Source organism: Pelophylax lessonae (genome assembly GCF_965119305.1).
Source record: "Pelophylax lessonae genome assembly, chromosome: 3".
NCBI classification, from domain to species: domain Eukaryota; kingdom Metazoa; phylum Chordata; class Amphibia; order Anura; family Ranidae; genus Pelophylax; species Pelophylax lessonae.
Genome location: NC_138770.1, coordinates 42,147,979 through 42,170,820, shown reverse-complemented (window position 1 = coordinate 42,170,820; position 22,842 = coordinate 42,147,979). Strand labels below are relative to the sequence as shown.

The following is a 22,842-nucleotide window of genomic DNA, read 5'->3' as shown; positions in this document are numbered from 1 at the left end:
TCTTCTCCCTGGGATGATCAGAGCACCTGCTATATAAACGTATGTTTGTGTTTTCTGAACTTTCTTTTAATAAAAATGGTCAAGAAAAGCCTTTAAAAAGAAGCCAAGTGAGTGGCAGTGTCCTTAACCACTTCCAGACCGCCCACCATGCATTTACGTCCGTACTTTGACGTTAAATACCGGGGCTAGATAGCTGCCATAACCCTGGTATTTTTTTACACAGTTCGGCGGTCCTCTTTCACATAAAAGTGGTCCCAGCAGCAGATACGCCACGGGATTACTTTTATGGGCAGCGGGAGAGGTGACCCCCCCCCCCCTCCTGCTGCTTCCTGGTCGTTTTCCCTGCTTACTGGAGCCGTTGGTAGTGGGGAAAACAATCCAGTCCATCCATGTCCCAGGCAAGAAGTCGAGTGAGGGCAAGCTGGCCTCCACTCTATGGCCTTGGAGGACCGGAGCGACGTCATCATATGTCGCTTCCTGCCAATGGCCTTAAAGGGCACTTTTTTTTTCCCAAGTGTAGATGTGAGGTCTTTTTGACCCCAGATCTCACATTAAAGAGGACCTGTCATGCTATTACAAGGGATGTTTATATTCTTGTAATAGGAATAAAAGTGATCAAAAAAATGTTTTTTTTTTTTTTAAAGGGACAGTGTAAAAATAAAAGGTAAAATAAAAAAAATTAAAGCACCCCGTCCCTCCGAGCTCGTGCGCAGAAGCGAACGCATACGCAAGTCACGCCCACGTATGTAAACCGTGTTCAGACCACACATGTGAGGCATTGCCGCCAACATTAGAGCGAGAGCAATAATTCTAGCCCAGGATCTCCTCCGTTACTCTAAACTTGTAACCTGTAGAAATTTTTAAAGCGGCGCTTATGGAGATTTTTAAGTAGCAATGTTTGTCGCCATTCCACGAGTGTGAGCAATTTTGAAGCATGACACGTTGGGTATCAATTTACTGGGCAGAATATTATCTTTCACATTATAGAAAAAAATTGTGCTTTCCTTTTTTTTGTAATTCAAACATTTTTTCCAAAAAAATTGTGTTTTGTAAGACTGCTGCGCAAATACAGTGTGACATAAAGTATTGCAACAATCTCCATTTTATTCTCTAGTAGGGTCTCTGCGAAAAATATTATATATATGTGTGTGTGTGTATATATATATATATATATATATATATATGTATGTATATGTGTATGTATGTATGTATGTATGTCTGGGGAGGTAATTTTCTAGCAAAAAATACTGATTTTAACTTGTAAACAACAAGTGTGAGAAATAGGCCTGGTCCTTAAGTGCCGGTTCACACTAGGGCGACCTGTGAGGCGACCTGGTCGCCTCACAGGTCGCCTCCCATAGGGAAGCTGCGGACCCGTTCTAATAGGAGCGACACAAGTCGCTCCGACCTAGAAAAAGGGTCCGGAGCTTCTTTGGGGCGACCCGGAGGCGACCGCCATAGACTTCAATGTTATGAAGTCCGTGGCGGCCGCTCCGAGGTAGCGGCGCGCTGCTCGCACCGCGATCTCGGAGGTCGCGGTGCGAAGTAGCGTCGCCCCTATGTGAACGGGGGCTAAGTGGTTAAACGCTCTACCTTTTGATGCTAGTTCTCAAAACCTGTATTAGAGTATAAATATTGAGCCACACATATCGGCTATCGTTGTACATGTCTGCATGATCACCATAATTCTGGGGTCATTATTCACGGTTATCTCAAAACTGATGACCTGTAAAGAGTTTTAAAACTTTGTCAAAGTACCATTTTGGGTACTAAAGATAGACATGGTTTCATGGGCACCCTCAATGGTGTGGTTGAGGACTGGGATCAGAGAGGTTCCCAAATTGATAAACTGGACCAGCACTATCCCTTTATAGACTTTGAACAAGGTGCGGGCTGTTCACACCCGTACCCCTAGCTCTACCATTGCCATGAAAATAAATGTGTAAAAAACTGCGCTAACAAAAAATAGCGAAACCATAAAAGCTGCTAGCAAATCAACTAACATGTGTTGTAAATAAAGTGAAAAATAGGAAATTGCAGCGCTAAACCAAAAATGCAAACATGTGACCATATGTGAATAAAGGATATATACATCAATGAATGATATATAAAATCAAAATGTGATACAAAGTAATGAAAAGTGTTGCCACTAAAAAGAAGTTCATGAGGAAAGTCCCAGGTAGTGATAATAATAATAATTGTGCATCCAAATTCGAAGGTGATATTGAACCGTGCCGGGGGACCCCACACCAAGGATCAAATAATTTCGCTCACCGGAGAGTATGGACCCAAAATACTGTATAGTATATGGGTCATACAGGCTGATATTGCTGTAGCCACAGTGTCACAACGGAAGCCGTAGATCTCTCACAGTCATACATGGAGGAAGCCAGATAAAACCGACATAGTGTAAAACCGCTAAATTTTAATATAGTATAAAAGCCACAGAAACACTTACAAGCATCCAATGAACTTATGGCATGTATACAGGAACAGATGCTCCAAAACAATAGGGTGATACCACCCTTCTCCTGCCCTTAGAATTCAAGCTGCCCGACTGGTGGCTCTGAGGAAGAGGCTGGGCCTCGAAACGCGTCAGCGTCATCTCATCGGATTATGGACTACTCCTGACACTGGAGCAACTGAGCTTGATATGATCTTTTTTCACCTGTGTTTGTGAGTAGCCATTTTTATATGTTGCATGAATAAAGCCTATTATTGAGGATAATGCGCTAGGTCAGTGCGCCCTTTCTTTGTTTTTCTTTGCCTCTAATACAGAAACAGATGGCATGAATGACGTTCTGACGCGTTTCCTCTAAGCAGACATAATCATAGGAAGTTGCCATCATTCTACCATTACCATGGCCTCTTGCAGCTTCTTGTGAGCCCTGATAGGAAGGGACCAGACTACCTCTTAAAGGAGAGCCAGGAGAAACTTTTGTTTGGATGTGTGAGGACAACCCCTGCCCATTCAGGCTGTCTCCTAACTGCTTGCGTTTTGGCCTGGAATCACGTTGAGCCAGACAGCTCATAGGCCACAGCACTATGCACGCCAGCCTGAATGCTCACATTTGGTCAGCAAAGGGGGCAAGTCCAAGTCCTTCAAAACATTAATTCCCAAGAGAATGGGTACTGGGGAGCTCACCTGGCAGCAAGTCACTACGACCCCCACCCGTTCTACCACCTGGTCTTCTATTTGTATCTTCATCCAGGTCACGCATTCAGCTAAGATAGGCAGGTTGTTGGCTGCCTTTAGGGACAGCCAGGAGGGGTCCTCCTGTTCCTGCGCCACCACCTCCACTACCATATCATTGAAAGAGAAGGCCGGTTGCACTTTTATTCGTTCCTGCAGGGCTCTCCTAAAAGGCCTGGCCTTCATTCCCACCACAAATTGGTCCCTCAGTAATCTGTCTGAGGCAGTGATTTTGGCACAGCCATGTACATCCTTTTCTAGGCGTTTTGGAGGGTTACCGCAAAGTGAGTGAGGCTTTAATCTTCTTGCTGCCTGTGAATGAAGAACCGCCACACTAGCTCCGGAACTGTCACATTTTCTCCAAACTCACCACGATCTGTTTGAGGCCTAACCTGGTGTCCTCAGGCAGTAGCACCACAGTTCAGTGGGCATCATCCCCCCCAGGAGATAATGGGCAGCTCTGTGATTGTGATCTGTGCTGGACGGGAACCTGATACACAAATACCATAAAATCAATGTTCCCTAATCAAAATAAAACAAAGCCTCAAAATTTTTTACAAACAGGAATTCCCTGTCCATTTAATACAATCACTGGGCTGTGAAATTCTTAATCTCTTCCACTTCTTTACAGGGTAACCCGTGCGATGCATGCAACCACCCAGTGCTCCTATTAAACGCTCACCTTATTGCATTGACCTTAATGTTAAATCACCACTATAAGGTGTCAGGTTGTCACTGTCTATTTCTCCATTTAGGAGTGGGAGTATTTAGAAGGACACAAGGATCTCCTCAAGGACGTCATGATGGAGAATCAGCCGCCCCTCACATCACCGGGTAAGATGAGACTTTATTGGAGGAAAGAGCAGTACGGAGGGTCCACCTAGAACCCACATCATCTGATAAACACATAGAAACAATGTTTCTCTTACGTCCTCCGACAGTCGCCACCCCCTCTAAGTCATCACTGTTGGGTATTGACTTCCGCTCCGCAGGAGTAGCTAGGCATATAGACTTAGTCAAAAACAAAAGCATTAGCATATACACACCCATGGGGGATGTTCCATCTGGTCATTACCCCCTTGCAGTGACCACTCCTAACAGTTTTAATCTGCCTAGCGTCAGGAGTAGTTAGGCCTCCCTGTGCTGGGGCTACAGTCTCAGCCTTTCTATATCTTTTATTTGATTTTCTTTGAAAATGTCAGTTTTTTTTCTTACTTTACTAGCTGTTTATTTTGTCAGCTTTAGTTTTAGTCAACTCTTCGGAAGAAGATGGATTCATGCAGTGCTGGGATTTGGACTGACCACCCTGGGTCTCCAGGGTAGAGGGTCAGATGGACCCCCAGCCCGCCATCGAGCGTTCAGCTATGGTTTGCCCTGGCATTATGAACGACCCATCCCTGTTCGCAGCAGGGATGCAGCCGTGAGGTGGCTACCTCACTGGACGCATCTGCGATTCTGCAGTGCAATGTCCCTGGCTAACGGCATTCCCTGTCAGATGAGGACAGTGGCTTTCCGTTCTGAGAGGCTCCCCACGCCATCGGTTACAGGTAATACTTCTGTGTGGGGCCTCTGTCTGGGGTGGCAGTCTGTGTTGCTGTGTGTTCCCCATGTCTGTGCCTGTGTGATTCCCTGATGCGGTCTCTGCGGGGATCGCTTGTACATGCGCTGGGGTGCTGTGTGTTATTGGGGGTCCCCTTCCCTGTATCACTTCAGTGTTTGTGGGGGTGCAGACTGAGTGTGTGGCGACCGCAGCGGGCGAATCCGCGCGGTCCGCCATTTTAAGTATGGGCAGGCATGTTTGGCTTCTTTAGGGGCAAACTACATGCTGGTTTTGGCGCCATCCGCCGCAATTTTGCGGTCGCAGAGCAATCGTTCCGGCCGCATGTTCGGCGGCCATTTTGGTGGAGCCTTCCATGCAATTCCTATGGGGCAGCCATTTTCCAGTTCAGCCTACTTTAGCAGCACTTCCTTTTCCTCTGATGCAGGACAGCGGTGGCAACACTCTGCGGAGCTCTGCAGGTTATCGCTCTCAATATCTTTCTGTATTTTCACTTCTGGCTCAGTTTTTTCTTCTCCTGTTTGGGGGTCTTTGTCACTGACCAAACCCCCATTTTTATTTATGGATTGTCTTCAGATTTGGTAGTTATTTCTTTTGCATTTGCGCGCTATTCTTTTTTAATATACATGTCTTTTGGTTCATAGCTGCAGCAGCTTTAGAAATACATGGGTATGCTCCCCCAAAATTTTTTTGCCTGTTTATTATGTATTCGGTCTGACCAGACTATCGAGGTTGAGCAACCCTCCCCACCCCCCCACACACACCTGTACTCAATCAGTGTCCACCATCAAGTGGATATAGGAGGAGTCCCCTGTAGTGCATTTGCACATCTTTCCCAGCAAGGAGTATTATCTCCAAGGGTTAGAAAGGCTGGATTCATCTCTTTTTCATGGATAGTGTAGGACCCACTGATAATGGGGTACTTTGACGCAGTAGTGGGCTTGAGCACGATATGGCCATATGGTGGGACCAAACCCCCATTTTTATTTATGGATTGTCTTCAGATTTGGTAGTAATTTCTTTTGCATTTGCGCGCTATTCTTTTTTAATATACATGTCTTTTGGTTCATAGCTGCAGCAGCTTTAGAAATACATGGGTATGCTCCCCCAAAAATTTTTTGCCTGTTTATTATGTATTCGGTCTGACCAGACTATCGAGGTTGAGCAACCCTCCCCACCCCCCCACACACACCTGTACTCAATCAGTGTCCACCATCAAGTGGATATAGGAGGAGTCCCCTGTAGTGCATTTGCACAGCTTTCCCAGCAAGGAGTATTATCTCCAAGGGTTAGAAAGGCTGGATTCATCTCTTTTTCATGGATAGTGTAGGACCCACTGATAATGGGGTACTTTGACGCAGTAGTGGGCTTGAGCACGATATGGCCATATGGTGGGACCAAACCCCCATTTTTATTTATGGATTGTCTTCAGATTTGGTAGTAATTTCTTTTGCATTTGCGCGCTATTCTTTTTTAATATACATGTCTTTTGGTTCATAGCTGCAGCAGCTTTAGAAATACATGGGTATGCTCCCCCAAAAAATTTTTGCCTGTCTTTGTCACTGTAGCTGTAGCGGTGGGCTGCGGACAGTACAAACTCCTTGCACTGTTGTTTTTTTGTTACATTGGGCAATGGATTCTCAGGACAGCAAATTCCCCCCTCCTGTGGCCCCTCTGAGACCTGATTTGGCCGCTGTAGTGGCGACCTTGGTGTCAAATATGGAAATGCTGATGGCTGAACGTGCTGCTAAAAAGAGGCCCAGATTGTCTCTCTCCTCTGATTCAGATGGTGATATGGCTGCTGCTGCTGCGAGCGTGCCCTTTTCAGGGTCCCGCTCATCCTTAGACCCGTTGGGGTCTGAGGGGGAGGCAGAGGTGGAGGGGGTTGATACCTCCTCCCCGGGGTCGCCTGAAGAGCGGGCGACCATGGATGAATTAATTTTTTCTGTGAAGGAAACACTACATTTGGAGGATGAGCCCAGTCCTCCGGGCGTTGTGTCCTCATTTGGGACGCACAGGACCTGCAAGTCGGCGCAGGTGTTTCCCTGCCTGGCTGAGTTTCATTACACTGTTAATGAGATGTGGCGCACTTTAAAACGTCCATTCCTGGTGCCTAGTCTGTTCAAATTGCTTTATCCCTTTGCACCGGCTACGGAATCACGTTAAACAAGGCTACCTTGATTCCTACGGAGGATTCCCTGGTTTTCCGGGATCCCACGGACCGGCGGTTGGAGTCTCTGGCCCGCCATTCCTATATGGTGGCGGGCTTGTTGCTCAAACCTGTTTTCGCGTCCGTTTTGGTGGCTCAGGCGATGGCTGATTGGACCAAGGTGCTTAGAAGCAACCTCGTGTCTGATGATGTTCCGCCTGCCCGACTGGAAATGGTGGATCAAATCCACCAGGGAATCATGTATCTGTGTGATGCGGCCTTAAATGAGGCCCCCTTAGTAGCACGCCTGTCTAGTGTCTCGGTACTTAACCGGCGACTGATATAGCTGAAGAGCTGGTCGGCGGACCAGTCCTCGCGGAAAACAGTGGCTGATTTTCCCTATGCTGGCTCTCGCCTTTTTGGCGAGGCGTTGGATACCCTGGTGAAAGGAGTCACGGGGGGCAAGAGCACCATGCTACCCCAAAACCCGAAGAACAAGTCCTTTCGAGGCAAGCGGGGTTCTGCGCCTAGATCAAATCAGGGATCCTTTCGTGCCTTTCGGAACCAATCCAAGGGCAAGCCCTTCAAGGCCCAGGGCGGCCAGAAGAAGCCCTGGGCGGGTAAGCAGAAGTCGGGCAATGCCGGCTCGGTGGGTCAGTCCGCCTCTGCCTGAAGGGGCGCCCTCACCCCTTTCAGGGGTGGGGGGACGTTTGCGCGGTTTCCTCCAGCCTTGGCTGCTCCGGATATCGGACAGGTGGGTTCAGGAAATCATTCGATCAGGGTACAAGATCGAATTCCTTTCCCGGCCGGCGGACAGATTCTTTCCCTCAAATCTTCATTTGCCTCCGGGGCGTCTGCAGGACCTGCACTGAGCGGTTCAGGACCTTCTTGCTCAGGGGGTTATTGTCCCGGTGCCTCATCGGGACAGGTTTCGAGGATTTTATTCAAATCTGTTCACTGTGCCCAGAAAGGAGGGCAAAGTGCGTCCTATTCTGGACCTAAAAGCGCTGAACCGCTTTGTGCGCGTTCGGAAATTCCGTATGGAGTCTCTCCGCTCGGTGGTGGCCTCCCTGAGCCCAGGGGAATTCCTGGCCTCGATAGATCTCAAGGATGCGTACCTGCACATCCCCATTTTCGAGGGTCATCAGCGGTACCTTCGGTTTGCTATCACAGAGGACCACTACCAGTTTGTGGCGTTACCATTCGGTCTCGCTTCGGCACCAAGGGTTTTTACCAGAGTGCTGGCGCCGGTTCTGGGCCTGTTGAGGGCTCAGGGCATTGCGGTCTTGGGTTACCTGGACGATCTACTTCTGAGATCACGTGCCAGCCAGGACCTAGTACGCGATCTGTCCACTACAGTACAGACGCTCCAGGAGTTCGGGTGGACCATCAACGTTCAGAAATCGACGTTGACTCCATTGCTTCGTCTTCCCTATCTGGGAATGATTCTGGACTCCGCTCAGGCAAAGGTCTTCTTGCCGGAGGACAAGCTCCGGACCTTGCAGGACGAGATCAGGTCCCTCAGGGACAACCCGTCCTCATCACTCAGGGCCTGTATGCGGGGCCTGGGGTTGATGGTTTCGGCCTTCGAGGCGATACCCTTTGCTCAGTTTCACATGCGGGCTCTCCAAGCGGAGATCCTGGACAGGTGGGACAGACAACCTCAGTCCCTGGATCTGAGTGTATCCTTGAGTCGTCAGACCAGATTGGCTCTTCTGTGGTGGCTCCAGTCACCGTCGGTGGCGGAAGGCAATTCCTTCCGTCTGTTGGTGTGGACGGTGATTACCACGGATGAAAGCCTGTCGGGCTGGGGTGGAGTCCTGGGCAACCTGTCTGCTCAGGGCACTTGGTCGTAGGAGGAGTCCTCTCTCCCGATAAATGTGCTGGAATTGCGAGCGATAAAACTCTGTCTCTTCCAGTGGTTGGACCGTTTTCGGGGCCGTCCTGTCCGGGTACAGACGGACAATGCTACCGCGGTGGCTTACCTCAACCACCAAGGGGGCACCAGGAGTGCTCGGGCGGCCCGGGAGGTGACCGACATTCTGTCTTGGGCCGAGACTCATGTTCCGGCACTTTCAGCAGTCCACATTCTGGGTGTGGAGAATTGGCAGGCCGACTATCTGAGCTGCCAGACCCTGGACCAGGAGGAATTGTCCCTACACCCGGAGGTCTTCCAAATGCTGTGTGTGAAGTGGGGATCCCCGGACGTGGATCTGTTCGCATCTCGGCTGAACCGAAAGGTGGAAAGGTTCGTGGCAAGAACACGCGATCCGCTGGCGGTCGCCTCGGATGCGTTAGTGGCCCCTTGGCATCAGTATCGTCTGATGTATGTCTTTCCTCCAATTCAGTTGCTATCCAGGTTCCTCCGCAGGTTAGCCTCAGAACCGCACCTGGTGATTCTGGTGGCGCCAGACTGGCCACGCCGGTCCTGGTACGCCGACGTTGTTCACCTGGCAGTGGCGCCTCCGTGTCGGCTGCCAATGCGGGAAGATCTCCTGTCTCAGGGTCCGATCTTCCATCCTGCTTTACAGTCGCTGGCTTTAACGGCCTGGCTGTTGAGACCCAGGTCCTGAGGGACAGGGGTCTCTCCTCTGAGGTCATTCCTACCCTTGTCATGGCTAGAAAAACCTCCTCTGGTAAAATATATTACCGTACCTGGAAGGCTTATTTCGCCTGGTGTGAGTCCAGGGGGTTCACCCCTCGCTCGTACTTGGTGTCGAGAGTTTTGGCTTTCCTCCAGTCTGGTGTGGACCAGCGCCTGGCGCTGGCCACGATCAAGGGCCAGGTGTCCGCCCTGGCTATTCTTTTCCAACACCCTGTGGCGTCCCATTCTTTGGTTCGCACCTTCATTCAAGGTGTGCGACATTTGGCTCCTCCCAGGAAGGAGCCTTTACCTCCATGGGACTTGAACTTGGTTCTGTCCGTGTTATAACGTGCTCCCTTTGAAAACATTTGGGATATATCGTTGCCTCTGCTGTCTAAGAAGGTTGCCTTTTTGGTGGCGATCACTTCGGCTCGCAGGGTGTCGGAACTGGCAGCGTTATCTTGCCGTTCTCCATACTTGGTTATTCACCGGGATAAGGTGGTTTTGCGGCTGCATCCCTCCTTTCTTCCTAAGGTGGTCTCTGAGTTCCATATTTAATGAGGACATTGTCCTACCTTCGCTTTGTACGAAGCCTAAGCATCCTAAGGAGGTTGCTCTGCACTCCTTGGATGTTGTCAGGGCGATCAGGGTTTACCTGTCGTCTACGGAATCCTTTCGAAAAACGGATTCCCTCTTTGTCCTTCCTGAGGGACCTCGAAAGGGCATGGCTGCATCCGCAGCGACTATTGCCAAATGGATCAGACAGACCATTGAACAGCCTTACGCCTTGAAGGAACGGGTTCCACCCTTCCCTGTTAAATTGCACTCTACCAGATCTGTGAGTTCGTCCTGGGCCTATTGGCATAGGGCCTCGGTGGCCCAGGTGTGCAAGGCTGTGACTTGGTCGTCGGTGCACACTTTTTCCAAATTCTACAAAGTAGATGTTCTGGCATCAGCTGATGCCTCCTTTGGCCGCAAGGTTCTCAGTGCGGCAGTGCCATAATGGACCCTTGAGTTTTTTCTGGGTCCCTGGCTGTTGGTATTTGCTTTCCTGGGCTGTTGCTCCTGTTGAGCATTGTTTTTCTGTTGCCCATTAGGTTCTCTTATGGTGCATGTAAGATTCCTTTCTCTGATGTGGGTACTGCGTTGCCTTTTCTACAGTTGCGTCTCCCACCCCTCTTGTCTAGACTGCTTTGGGACATCCCAACAGTTATAACTTAGAGGGGGCGGCGACTGTCGGAGGACGTAAGAGAAAACTGAATTTTTGTAAAATCTTACCTGTAAAATTCCTTTCTCTGAGTCCTCCAACAGTCGCCGCCCCTGCCCCTCTTTTGGGGTTCTTATTACCTACTGCTATGCTACCAAACTGAGTTGGGAGTGGTAACTGCAGGGGGGTATTGACCAGATGGGACAGCCCCCATGGGTGTGTATATGCTAATGCTTTTGTTTTTGACTAAGTCTATATGCCTAGCTACTCCTGCGGAGAGGAAGTCAATGCCCAACAGTGATGACTTAGAGGGGGCGGCGACTGTCGGAGGACTCAGAGAAAGGAATTTTACAGGTAAGATTTTACAAAAATTCCGTTATTCAGTCAGTGTGTGTGTGTTTCCTACAGATGGATCCAGTAATGGGAACCCGCCAGAGAGATGTCCCCGTCCTCTGTATTCCTGGGATTCCACACAGAAAGGTCACACCATCCCTCACCATCCTCAGGTAGATGAGGAACAATCACTGATAGTATCATTAGGATCTGTACATTATCTGCATTGTTACAATTGATGTTATTTTTATTATTCAGAGTGGAGACCTGGGAGATTTTAAAGTTGAGGTTAAAGAAGAAATAAAAGAGGAGGATGATGAGGATGGGGTGATGGAGAAGTCCGAGTCTTTAAAAGTACACAATGATCTGTATCAGGACAACATGGTGGAGTTATCCAGCTACAGAAACCCACCAGAGAGATGTCCCCGTCCTCTGTATTCTCGGGATTCCACACAGGAAGATCACACCATTCCTCACCATCATCAGGTAGATGATTGACAATTATTGGTAGTTGTGATTTATACACAGTTTGTTTGTTACAATGAATGTTTTATTAGATCTTTCAGAGTGGAAATCTCGGGGATTATAATATTGTTGTTAAAAAAGAGTATAAAGAGGAGGATGAGGAGTATGGAGTGATGGAGGAACTTTCAGAAGGACACAAGGATACGATGGAGCCACCTAATACCAGGAACCCACCAGAGAGATGTCCCGATCCTCTGTATTCCCAGGATTCCACACATGAAGATCACACCATCCCTCGCTGTTTTAAGGTTAGTGGGATGGAGCTTCCAGAATAGACTTTTGGAGACGATGTGTAAATTTTTTTTTTTTTTTTAACGTGATGTCACAATATTAAATCCTATAGTTTACAGATGATATTTTCCATCCTTCTCTTGGTTTAGGGTGAAGATCTGATAGATATAAAAGTTGAGGTTAAAGCAGAAGAAGAAGAAGAGACATATGTGAGGAATGATCAGCAGTCTATGGATGAGAATAGAAAAACAGGGACATTTAAAGAGGATGACGCTCCTACAGAGATCAGCACAGGTGGGCCATCAACACTAAATACATTCCTCCACCCATACTGCTCACTGATTGTACAGAGTAGGGCAAAGACTGGGCGATATCAGCCTGTAATCCCCTAGACACTTTCCTGAGCTGTGTTCACAGTTTTGCACACTAGATCTTCTTGCACACTAGATCTTCTTTCTCTCCGATAATCTTTGTTCTCTGGGCTGTAGACACAATTTATGTACCTCGACTGAATTTATATGTAGCACCCTGCTAGGTAGGTAGGTGCTAGGTAAATGCATTTATTGCTCCTTCTGCTTATCAGGGGAGCCTGATCTATCGGGTTGCCTGTTACATGTTTCCAGGTATGATTCACTGGGTCTGAGGGAGTGTCACCACTGCATCCAATAAGGGAGCTTGTTGGACAGTGGAGGAAACCGAGTCTGAGCGCTGAGGGGACATGTGACAGGGGGTCTTTGGCGGGAAGCAGAGTCCCAGGAGGAGGCTGAAGGCTGTCTCTCCTCCTGCTGAGTATGAGGAAGGTGGTTTCAGGCAGTCAGCCTAGTGAACCAGGTGTGGAGCTGAGCTGCAGATGATCCAGAGAAGCTGACAGTGGAGCGGCTGGCAGAATCTCTCTGCAAAAACAGTGTCCGTGAGTACCAGGAGATTTGCCGAAGTGTCTGCCCAGGAAGGGGGACCATTCCAGTGAAGTCAGGGCATCAGGGAGCTAGCTCACACAGAGAGTTATAGTAAAGGGGGTGCCGTGTAGAGAACCCTGAAGCATAGGGACAAAGGGGGTACCAGGAAGGGCCCTGAAGAGTGTTCTACAGTACAGTACAGTACAGTACAGCTCATCTAATACTACTTCACTGCATAGTCAAGGTGAAGCAGCGGCCTTGCCACATTGTCATTCAGCAGTCCCAGCAAATTGTGCATAGTTGTTCAATTTGGTGTATCCCACGCATCCCTTCTCCTATCCAAGTTCTCAAATAAAACCACAAAAACCAAAACCCCTGGACTGTTTTCTGACTGAGCCAAGCACTTTAAAAATGCCAAACTGTTGTGTTGTTGCTATGGGTAACACAGGGGAATCCATAACCAGTGGCTCCCATGGGAGTAGTGCTACATAAATATATTCTGGGGTTTAGCTGGCAGCACAATTTAGATTTTTCACCATAGGCTTTTCCCAACCTACGCACCGAAGGTATGTGCCTTGGGTCTTCAGCCCCTTTCTCAGGTCTCTCTGCCATAGTAATTCTCCCGGAGTTACTTGCTCTGTTTGCTGGCTGTGCCGGGTGGAGGGATATGTCTGTATAGTCTCAGACCCAAGTCACTGAGTGCAGTCTCAGGAGATGGGAGGCAGCGGTGTGGGACCTCTGCAACTTGCCACCAGGAAACATTTACACAACCACTGATTACCAAAATTTAGAGTCTTCATCCTTACACTATGTAGTGTACTCTGTTTTACAATTACACTGTCTTGTACATTACATAATTCTGATACTATATTGTCCTAAATGTATATTTTACAATATGTTGTATGTTACGTAGTCTGGACATCTTCCCACTGGTGGTAAAGAGGTAAATCAGTCCAGTCTTCATCTTGGTTGCCCCCCCCCCCCCCCCTTCTCACTCTGACCTTTGGTGGAAGCTCATTTTTATTCATTAGTAAATCATGAACTAAATAAGTAAATTCAGTACTTGTTTTGGCAAGATGGAAATAAATAGGGACACTCGCCACATAATTCCCCCGTCACTGCCGTTGCTATAAGGCCCCTATCACACAGGCCATTTAGATCCGCCTGTCAGTTTTTTGCATCTCTATGGGGCATCGGCTGTCAGCGGAGACATGTCCACTGACATCCGATCCGTCTAATCCGGACGGATGGAAACCCTATTTTCCATCTGTCTGGCGGATCAGATGAGAATGGACAGATGGTCCGTTCTCATCCGATTCCCCCATAAAGAAGAATGGGGACCTGACAGCTGTCTCTGCACACAGCGCGGAGACAGAGCTGCCATCCGCCTGCTCAGCGGGGGAGCGGTGGATCGATCCCCTGCTGAGAAAAACGGAGTCCGTCTGACGGACTCCCTGTGTGAAAGGGGCCGAATAGTCAGTTTTTGTTGTTCCGTCAATCTCGAAGGACCTCAAATACAGAAATGAACTGGTAGAAGAGTCAGAGAAACCATGTACTAGTTACCTTGAGGGGGGAATTTGTAAGATCCTCAGACAAAGCTGCCTGATGTGGACGGAGTCCTGGTTTAGAGGAACCAATCTGCTCATGTCTAGTAATAATCTTTTTATTTCTATTTTATTAGATGGACGGGAGATGAGGAAAACCTCAGAGGATTGTCTCACTTTGTCTCCAGACAGTAAAGTAGAAGATGAGGATATCACACAGTATAGTCCAGGAGAAAACCCGGCTACCTCAAATGTCCATCAGGCACCACACAGTGTAGATGGACCATCGTATTCCTCTTATCCTGAGGAACCTCAGACTGTGAGGGATGGTGCCGTCCTTCCAACAGATAAGAAGTTTTCCTGTACTGAGTGCGGGAAGTGTTTTCGTTTGAAATCCTATCTCAATATGCATAAAAGAACTCACACAGGTGAGAAGCCGTATTCCTGTCCTGAGTGCGGAAAATATTTTTCAAAGAAGTCCAATCTTCACATACATCAGAGATTTCACACAGGAGAGAAGCTGCATTCCTGTCCTGAGTGCGGAAGATGTTTTGTAAATACATCACATCTGGCCGTACATACACAGCGCTCTCACACTGGTGAGAAACCATATTCCTGTCCTGAGTGTGGAAAACGTTTTGTACGAAAATCAGACTTTGTCACACATCAGAGGTCTCACACTGGGGAGAAGCCGTATTTCTGTCCTGAATGTGGGAAACGTTTTTCACAGAAGTCATATCTTTATAAACATCAGAGATTGCACACAGGGGAAAAGCCGTATTCCTGCCCTGAGTGCGGAAAATGTTTTTCACAGAACTCCAGTCTTAACAGACATCAGAAATCTCACACGGGGGAAAAGCCATATTCCTGTCCTGAGTGTGGGAAATGTTTTTCAAGGAAGACCTATCTTTACACCCATCAGAAATCTCACATGGGGGAGAAGCCGCTTTCCTGTCCTGAGTGAGGGAATTGTTACTCACTGAAGTCCTGTCTTCCTGTAGATCAGGGATCCCACACAACCCTCGAGGTGTATTAGTGCCTTGAGTGTGGGAAATGTCTTCTATATGAATGTTGCTGGAGATTACAGCTCTCATGTCTGATGTTCATCATGTAAGAAACCGGTCATAAGGAAATCGGAGTTCATCAAAGACATGGATGAAGTGTTGCAGACATCAGTGATAGCACACACTAACCAACCTGAGCAGGAAGTAGTCATATAAAACCGATGTAAATTGTTTCACTTCCTGCTGTCGTTTGAGTTTTGTTTTCAGAAGAACCCCTATTTAGTTGTGGACCTCCGAATAAGCAAATTTTGGTCTGAATACAGTTTTAGACTAGAGATAGGTCGAAAACCCCCATTTGGTTTGCACCAGAACTCTCGAACAGAGAAAAAGTTCTGACCTAAACGGCCATTAAAAGGGTATGGGGGTCAAGGTACTGACCTGGGGGACCTGTATCAATGCAAATTTTTTTTTTCAAAAAAAATATTGTTCTTACAGGAGCAGTGATTTTAATGATGCTTAAAATGCAACAATACAAATGAAAAATTCCTTTAAATATAGTGTGGGGGGGGGGGAGGAGTCCTCTCAGTCTACCTGTAAAGTGGCGCATCTGTACCGTGTATAGAACATGCTGCAGTAAAAATTACATTTCTAAAGAATAAAAAAACGAATAAAATTACATTTAAATTGCCGGTAATACAATATTATGACCAGCAATAGAAAAATGTTTAAAAAAAACAGCCATACAAGGTCCTTCCGGTCTGGTATGGATTTTAAGGGGAACCTCACAAAAAAAAAAAAAATGGCGTGGGGTCCTCATCTATATCAGACCCTTTATGCGAGCAGGCTGGCAGGCGAGGAAAGGGGGGAGGATGAGCGAGCACCCCCATAACATACCAGGCCACATGCCTTAGACATGGGGGGGTGGGTGCTTTGGGGCAGATGATGGGGACAAGGGCCTTATCCCCACAACCCTAGGCTGTGGTTGTGCACGTCTGCGGACCGAGGGCTTATCTAACTCTTATTTAACAAGGGGGCCCCCAGATCCAGCCCTCCCTATAGACCCCCACAGCAACAGGCCAGAGCCCCCACCCCAAAGCACCCCACCCCCCATGTTGAGGTAATGTAGCCTGGAATGCAATAGGGGTCTGATATGGATTATGGGGGGGGGGGATTTTGGAGTGGGGGTTCCCTTAAAATCCATACCAGGCCCGGCTGGCATTGTTTTTTTTCTAATTCCACTGTCAGTAGGGAATCCCATTGACAGCTGATGACTCATCGGTTGTTAAGGATACCGCGGCCAGCTTCCTAGTCTGCTCCTTGACAACTAGCTATTCACTGCGCCCTAACTGGACAAAGCTTTGCCCAATTAGGGCTTAGAATGCACTGTGCAGGGCGTTCGGTAGTTGTTCGCCGCACAAGCGAACAGATGATGTTCGAGCTGAACTTTTGCTCGGCCGGAACCATTCGCCCAACTCTAGACAGGACATGCAGGTCAGCCCTAATGGATACCACATATACTATTAATGCATCCAGCGCTACATTACCCTTCTGTCATGCTTCCATTGTCCAATCAATGAACATATAAAAAAATTTATTTTTAGCAGCGACACCGTCCAGGTGATTTTCTCTCAGCCTGCCTTGTGCTATCTAAATCCAAAAACATCATGGCACCCATGACCCCATGAAATATCAGTTATCATAATGTCAAAAAAATGAGGTCTTCTCACGTACAGAAGTTAAACTTTGAGGCACGTTCTTGTCTAATTATTTTTTGCTCATCTAGTAACTATAGGACGAAAATCCACAATTATGTAATGCTTTATTTTATTAAGCCTACATTTCTAGTTTATTTGTGCAAAACTTACAAGGTTTCTTCAGAACATTTGAGAAGCATTCATGTTGACTTGATATTGTTCCAACAGCAGATGAAAGTGACTTGTACCATCACCCGGACCACAGCGCTGAATACTTTATGCCAGGGCTCAAAATTTCAAGTCCTGAGCTACTAGCCAAGCCTTAAGAGTTACTAGCCAGCAGTTGCCCCACCCAACCCCTACACTCACCCCTGAATACGCCTTTGTAAATTATCTCATGAAATGGTAAATTTTTTATGCGGAATTAAGTTACAATATTAACAACAACTTTAACAATATTAAGATGAAGCATATCAGTACAGCCTCCTCAGTGTCCATCAGTGCGGCTTATCAGTGCCATCTCGACAGGGGCCACCAGAACAGTCTATCAGTGCCCATCAGTGTAGCATCAGTGCAGCTTAAGAGTGCCACCTCATTAGTGGCTATCAATGCAGCTTATTAGTGGCCATCAGTGAAGCCCTGTTAGTGCCCATTGGTGCAGTTTTATCAGTACCCATTATTGCCGCCTCATCAGTACAGCCCCATCAATGGCCTTAAGTGCAGCATTATCGGTGCCCATAAGTGCAGCAGCAAGGAATGGGGAGGATCTGGTGGCCGGATCACAAAAAGCAGGGATCTCTCACTGAGACACAGCTTGTAGATGAATAGCTGGTTGCCTCCTGGACCAGCATTGGAGCAGTGTGCTGTCTATCATAGGAGCCGGTCCAGGAGGGGGGACTTTGCTTCACAGCGGCCGGCTATTCATATACAAGCTGTGTTACAGGAAGAGATCTCCGCTCTGTGTGATCCAGCCGCCAGATCCTTCATCCGCTCTGCTTTGTGGGTGGTCAGGTGTAAACGGACCAGCTTTTTGTTTACACCCAAATGCCCTCTGATCCGATCCACCTAGACGGAGGGGAAGGGATCCCCTTCTGTTTTTATTTTAGTGGATTGCAGGTTGGCGGGTATAAACAGACAAGTCTATAGGAATGCATGGACATCCGATCAGGTCCGCCTGCAAAACTGACAGGCAGATCTGATTGGATTGTCCATGTGAAGGGGGCTGTATACATTAATGTGCGCAGGCACAAACCTTTCTATTGCCCATTCTATTGCGAATGTGCGTTCGCCAATGCGGAATGGCCTGTGACCCATGGCCGTTCGCCCGGGCTCGCAGGCATACGCACATGCGCACGCAATTACCTTTCTGGTTTTGGCGCCCAATGGCCTATTTAAGGGTGTCTAGTATTCTCACACTTTGCTGTCTTGTCTGCAGCTCCTCCTGTGTTCCTGAACCTGAGACCTATTGTATCCTGCCTGATTACTGTTTGACCTCCCGGTCCCTCACCTCGCTTGTCTGCTGCCCGTCCTGACCTCGGCTTGCCCTGTACCACTCTTCTGTCTCACCCTTGTCTGTCCATCTGCCATTGGATCCGGACCTTTTCACCTCCTGGCGGGGCAATTCCAAGGACCGCGACCTTGTGCTATACACGCAGCAAAATCAAACTTCCCCATCAGAGGCTCTGGTGAAGACCAGTTGGCACTTAGATTCCGCACCTTGGGTTAGCCTGTGTCTACTGCCTGGGTGACTCGCCTGAGCTCTGTCTCCTGGTGAGTGAGAGGCTACCCTCTGCACATCAGGCTTGCTGCCAGAGTCCTGACAGGGGCCTTAAAGTGTTATTTAACCTTGACTTAGAGCTTGCCATGAGAGCACTTGAGCTAAATCACAGCTGCCTGTGTCCATTCAGACACGGAGCCACAACCTGGCCCCACCCCCTCTCTCCCCTGATTGGCTGAATGATTTTGATTGACAGCAGCGGGAGCCAGTCACGCCACGCTGCTGTCTCAGCCAATGAGGGGAGTCCCAGGCAGCTTACACACTCCTGCAACATTGCTGGATAAAGACGGGCTCAGGTAAGTGTTAGAGGGGGGGGAGGCATAGAATAAGACTAAAAGACCTTCTGGCTTTACAATCCCTTTAAGCTGCATAGGGGGGGGTTTTCACTGTCAGGTGATAAGGATGTGGAACTCTCTCCCACAATTGGTGGTGTCAACAGGAAGTATTGATAGTTTCAAAAGACTTGAGGACGTGTATCTTATTGAACACTACACAGGGATACGGGAAATAATTATCTACATGAACACACACCTACGTAGGTTAAACTGGATGGACTATTGTCCTTATTCAACTTTACCAACTATGTAACTATGGCATGCAATTGTGTCCTTGCAGCTGTGTGCCGCCGTACACGTGTAAACACTGATCACTGCGCTTCTTACCTGCTTATGAGTTTTGACGTGTAAAACGGCTGGATCTTTTAGGCACCTGTGGAGCAATGTACAGCAACTAATATACAGTATAATGCATACATATTTTTATTTTACAACATTGTTTTGATGTGATAGTTTTTTTTTTTTGTTTTTTAAGATAACGGTCAACACATTACATTTTTCTTATATTTATTTAATTTGATTACAACAAGGCATCTAATTGTATTACAAAATCCTACTACAACTCGAGGGTTACAGCATTTTTAAAAGACACACTTTGTTTTTGTTTTTTGTAACAAAGAATTTTCTATTAAAAATTTGTTTTCTCTTAAACAGAACAGTCAATTTTTTTCAAACAAAAAAATGTAAAAATTATTTTATATATATATATATATATATATATATATATATTTAGTTTAAAATCAGATTAAACAAGTGATAGCTAGTCTGATAGTTAAAAAAAAAAAGACTTTCATCTGTTAATTGTCACATATTACAAGAAAATTGGAAATAAAATTCCATCTTAAATATGAATATTTAATGTCAACCGAACAGCCAACTGTTCAGGTTGTAGGCCAGCCATCACTAAATGGCAGCTCGCGGTCCAAACGCGGACCAAGCGACGCTCCTGCCTGGACCGTCAGTGTAGTGCCACATTTTAGCAATCATTGGTTTCAGGGATCGCAGGTGTCCCAGCAACCAGTGATGTAGCGTGTGCGCCTGCCCCCCTTGCTGCTGACCGTGGCTCTCGCTCTCTGCCGGAAGTTGAGGTGTGATGTCACATGCACGCCCCGCCCCATGCTGCTCGCGGCTCCCGACTCTCGCTCCTTGCGAGCTATGATACCTCGCAGCTTGCCACCTCTGTCGACAGAGTGCCCCTTAACATCAAATGTGCCCATCAGAGTGCCCCTTATTGTATGTTAAGGGGAACTCTGATGGGCACGTTATGTTAAGGGTCACTCTGATGGGCACATTTTATGTTAAGGGGCACTCTGATGGGCACATTTTATGTTAAGGGTCACTCTGAGGGGAACATGTTATGTTAAAGCGGAGTTCCACCCATTTTTAATAGGTTGGATTACATAGATGTAGGTAATCCCCTTTAAAACGAATTTTACCAATGGAAACTTTTTTTTTTGCTAGTAAATACCTTAATTTCTGCTTTATTCCTCCTCTCATCACGTCATTCGGCGATTCGCAGTGTGTGCTGGGATGTATTCCGTGCCAGAAATCTCACAGTATTACCCAGGAGCTGTGCTGTACTGTGTGTATTCAGGCCGTGAACTGCCCCGCCTCCGCCCTGCCTCCTCTCAGTGAGTTGTACTGTATGCATTGTATTCAGGCCGTTCTCTGCCCCGCCTCCTCTCAGTGAGCGAGGACTGAAAGCATTATATCCTCACTGAGAGGAGGCGAGGCAGAGCACGTCCTGAATACAATGCATACAGTACAACTCACTGAGAGGAGGCGGGGCCTGTATACACAGAGTACAGCTCAGCTCCTGGGTAATACTGCGAGATTTCTGGAATGGAATACATCCCAGCACACACTGCAAATCGCCGAATGACGTCATCGCCAATCGGACCCGGAAGTGTTATTTACTAGCAAAAAAAAAAGTTTCCATTGGTAGAAGTCGTTTTAAAGGGGATTACATACATCTAAAGTTACGAAAATGGGTGGAACTCCACTTTAAGGGGCACATGTTATGTTAAGGGGCACTCTGATGGGCACATTTTATGTTAAGGGGCACTCTGATGGGCACATGTTATGTTAAGTGCAAAGAAAGGAGTGGCCCAGATGGGACTTTGAATGAGGTGCACGCAATAGTCACTACTATGGAATAATGAATGTATTTGTTTATTATAAAAACATAACTGGATATGAACAAGTATCGACAAGTAACAGATGATATTAATACAAAACATGATCAACATGACGGGATTACAGAGCAACATAGATATGAAGCAATAAACTTAGTACATAGTTTAAATTGAGTAAAAACATACAATAAAAGTATAATGGTTAATGCACAGGCCAATGAGCATCAGCGCAAGGCATATGTAGCAGTAATACATGAGTAGAATGTCTTGGATTAAAACTCAACAGAATATCTTGTATACAACTCTACGCGTTTTGTGGGTCTGTTGGCCCACTCCTCAGGAGTAAATAAATATGTAAGCCTGTCAAAGACAATAGTTCACCTGTTATAAAATAGCCAGCAAGTATGGAATATCAACAAGTGTATGACCCAAGTGGGGAAAACCATACTTACATATGGCTAAATATGACTAGTGGAGGGAATGCTGTCATGTGGTGTTAAGGGGCACACTGATGGGCACATTTTGTTGTGCCCATCAGTGTGCCCCTTAACATAAAATTTGCCCATCAGCATGCCCCTTAACATAAAATGTTCAAATCAGTATGACCCTTAACATAAAATATGCCCATCAGCATGCCCCTTAACATAAAATGTGCCCATCAGCATGCCCCTTACTTTATGTTAAGAGTCACGCTGATAGGCACATTGTATGTTAAGGGGCATGCTGATGGGCATATTTTATGTTAAGGGGCACACTGATTTGCACATTTTATGTTAAGGGGCATACTGATGAGGACATTTGATGTAAGGGGGCACTCTGACGGGAATGGCTGATGTAAAGTGGCACTGTGATGGGGACACCTGATGTAAGGTGGCACTGTGATGGGGACACCTGATGTAAGGGGGCACTCTGACGGGAATGCCTGATGTAAGGTGGCACTGTGATGGGGACACCTGATGTAAGGTGGCACTGTGATGGGGACACCTGATGTAAGGGGGCACTGTGACGGGGACACCTGATGTAAGGTGGCACTGTGATGGGGACACCTGATGTAAGGGAGCATTCTGATGGGAATGCCTGATGTAAGGTGTCACTGTGATGGGGACAACTGATGTAAAGGGGCACTCTGATGGGCACACCTTATGTAAGGAGGCACTCTGATGGTGACACCCAATGTGAGGGGGCAATCTAAATGAGGACACCCTATGTAAGGGGGCACTGTGATGGGGGAACCTTTTTTTAATGGGGCACTCTGATGGGGACAAATTATGTAAGGGAGCACACTGTTGGGGGACACCTAATGTAAGAGGGCCTTCTGTTGCAGAAACCTGATGTAAGTGGGCACTCTGACGGAAATGCCTGTTGTCAGGTGGCACTCTGATGGGAACACATTACTTAAGGGGGCACTCTGATGGGGAAATCTAAAATATAGGGCGTGGTCTGATGGGGACACCTAATGTAATGAATTTCTCTTGTACGGGCACCTGATGTAAGGGGGAACATCTCATTTATATTTACAGAGTATTAGCAGAGTATGTGGAGGAAAAAGTAACAAAAGGGCCAGAGAGCGTGGCTTGCGCTAGGAAAAGGAAAGTACAATCTTTCATGGCACAGACTTGAGATTCTGACCTCGGCCAGAAGAAAATTCTAGTGACTGTAACTCCTTGAATTTTAATT

General features: G+C 47.2%; 2 protein-coding genes across 2 annotated transcripts in view; one reads left to right on the top strand and one right to left on the bottom strand.

Annotated features, from left to right (window-relative positions):
* Nucleotides 1-22,842, bottom strand: part of LOC309550683 (uncharacterized protein) — a 3,164,715-nt gene that overhangs the window by 1,705,571 nt on the left and 1,436,302 nt on the right. The window lies entirely within an intron of this gene.
* LOC309550040 (uncharacterized protein) lies at nucleotides 1,790-15,310 on the top strand (the record flags this gene model as incomplete). Its single annotated transcript, XM_082250508.1, has 7 exons — nucleotides 1,790-1,886; nucleotides 10,582-10,598; nucleotides 11,283-11,510; nucleotides 11,591-11,797; nucleotides 11,930-12,074; nucleotides 14,358-14,648; nucleotides 14,733-15,310. 7 exons carry the CDS (start codon nucleotides 1,790-1,792, stop codon nucleotides 15,182-15,184), a joined length of 1,437 nt encoding a protein of 478 aa, XP_082106634.1. The 3' UTR covers nucleotides 15,185-15,310.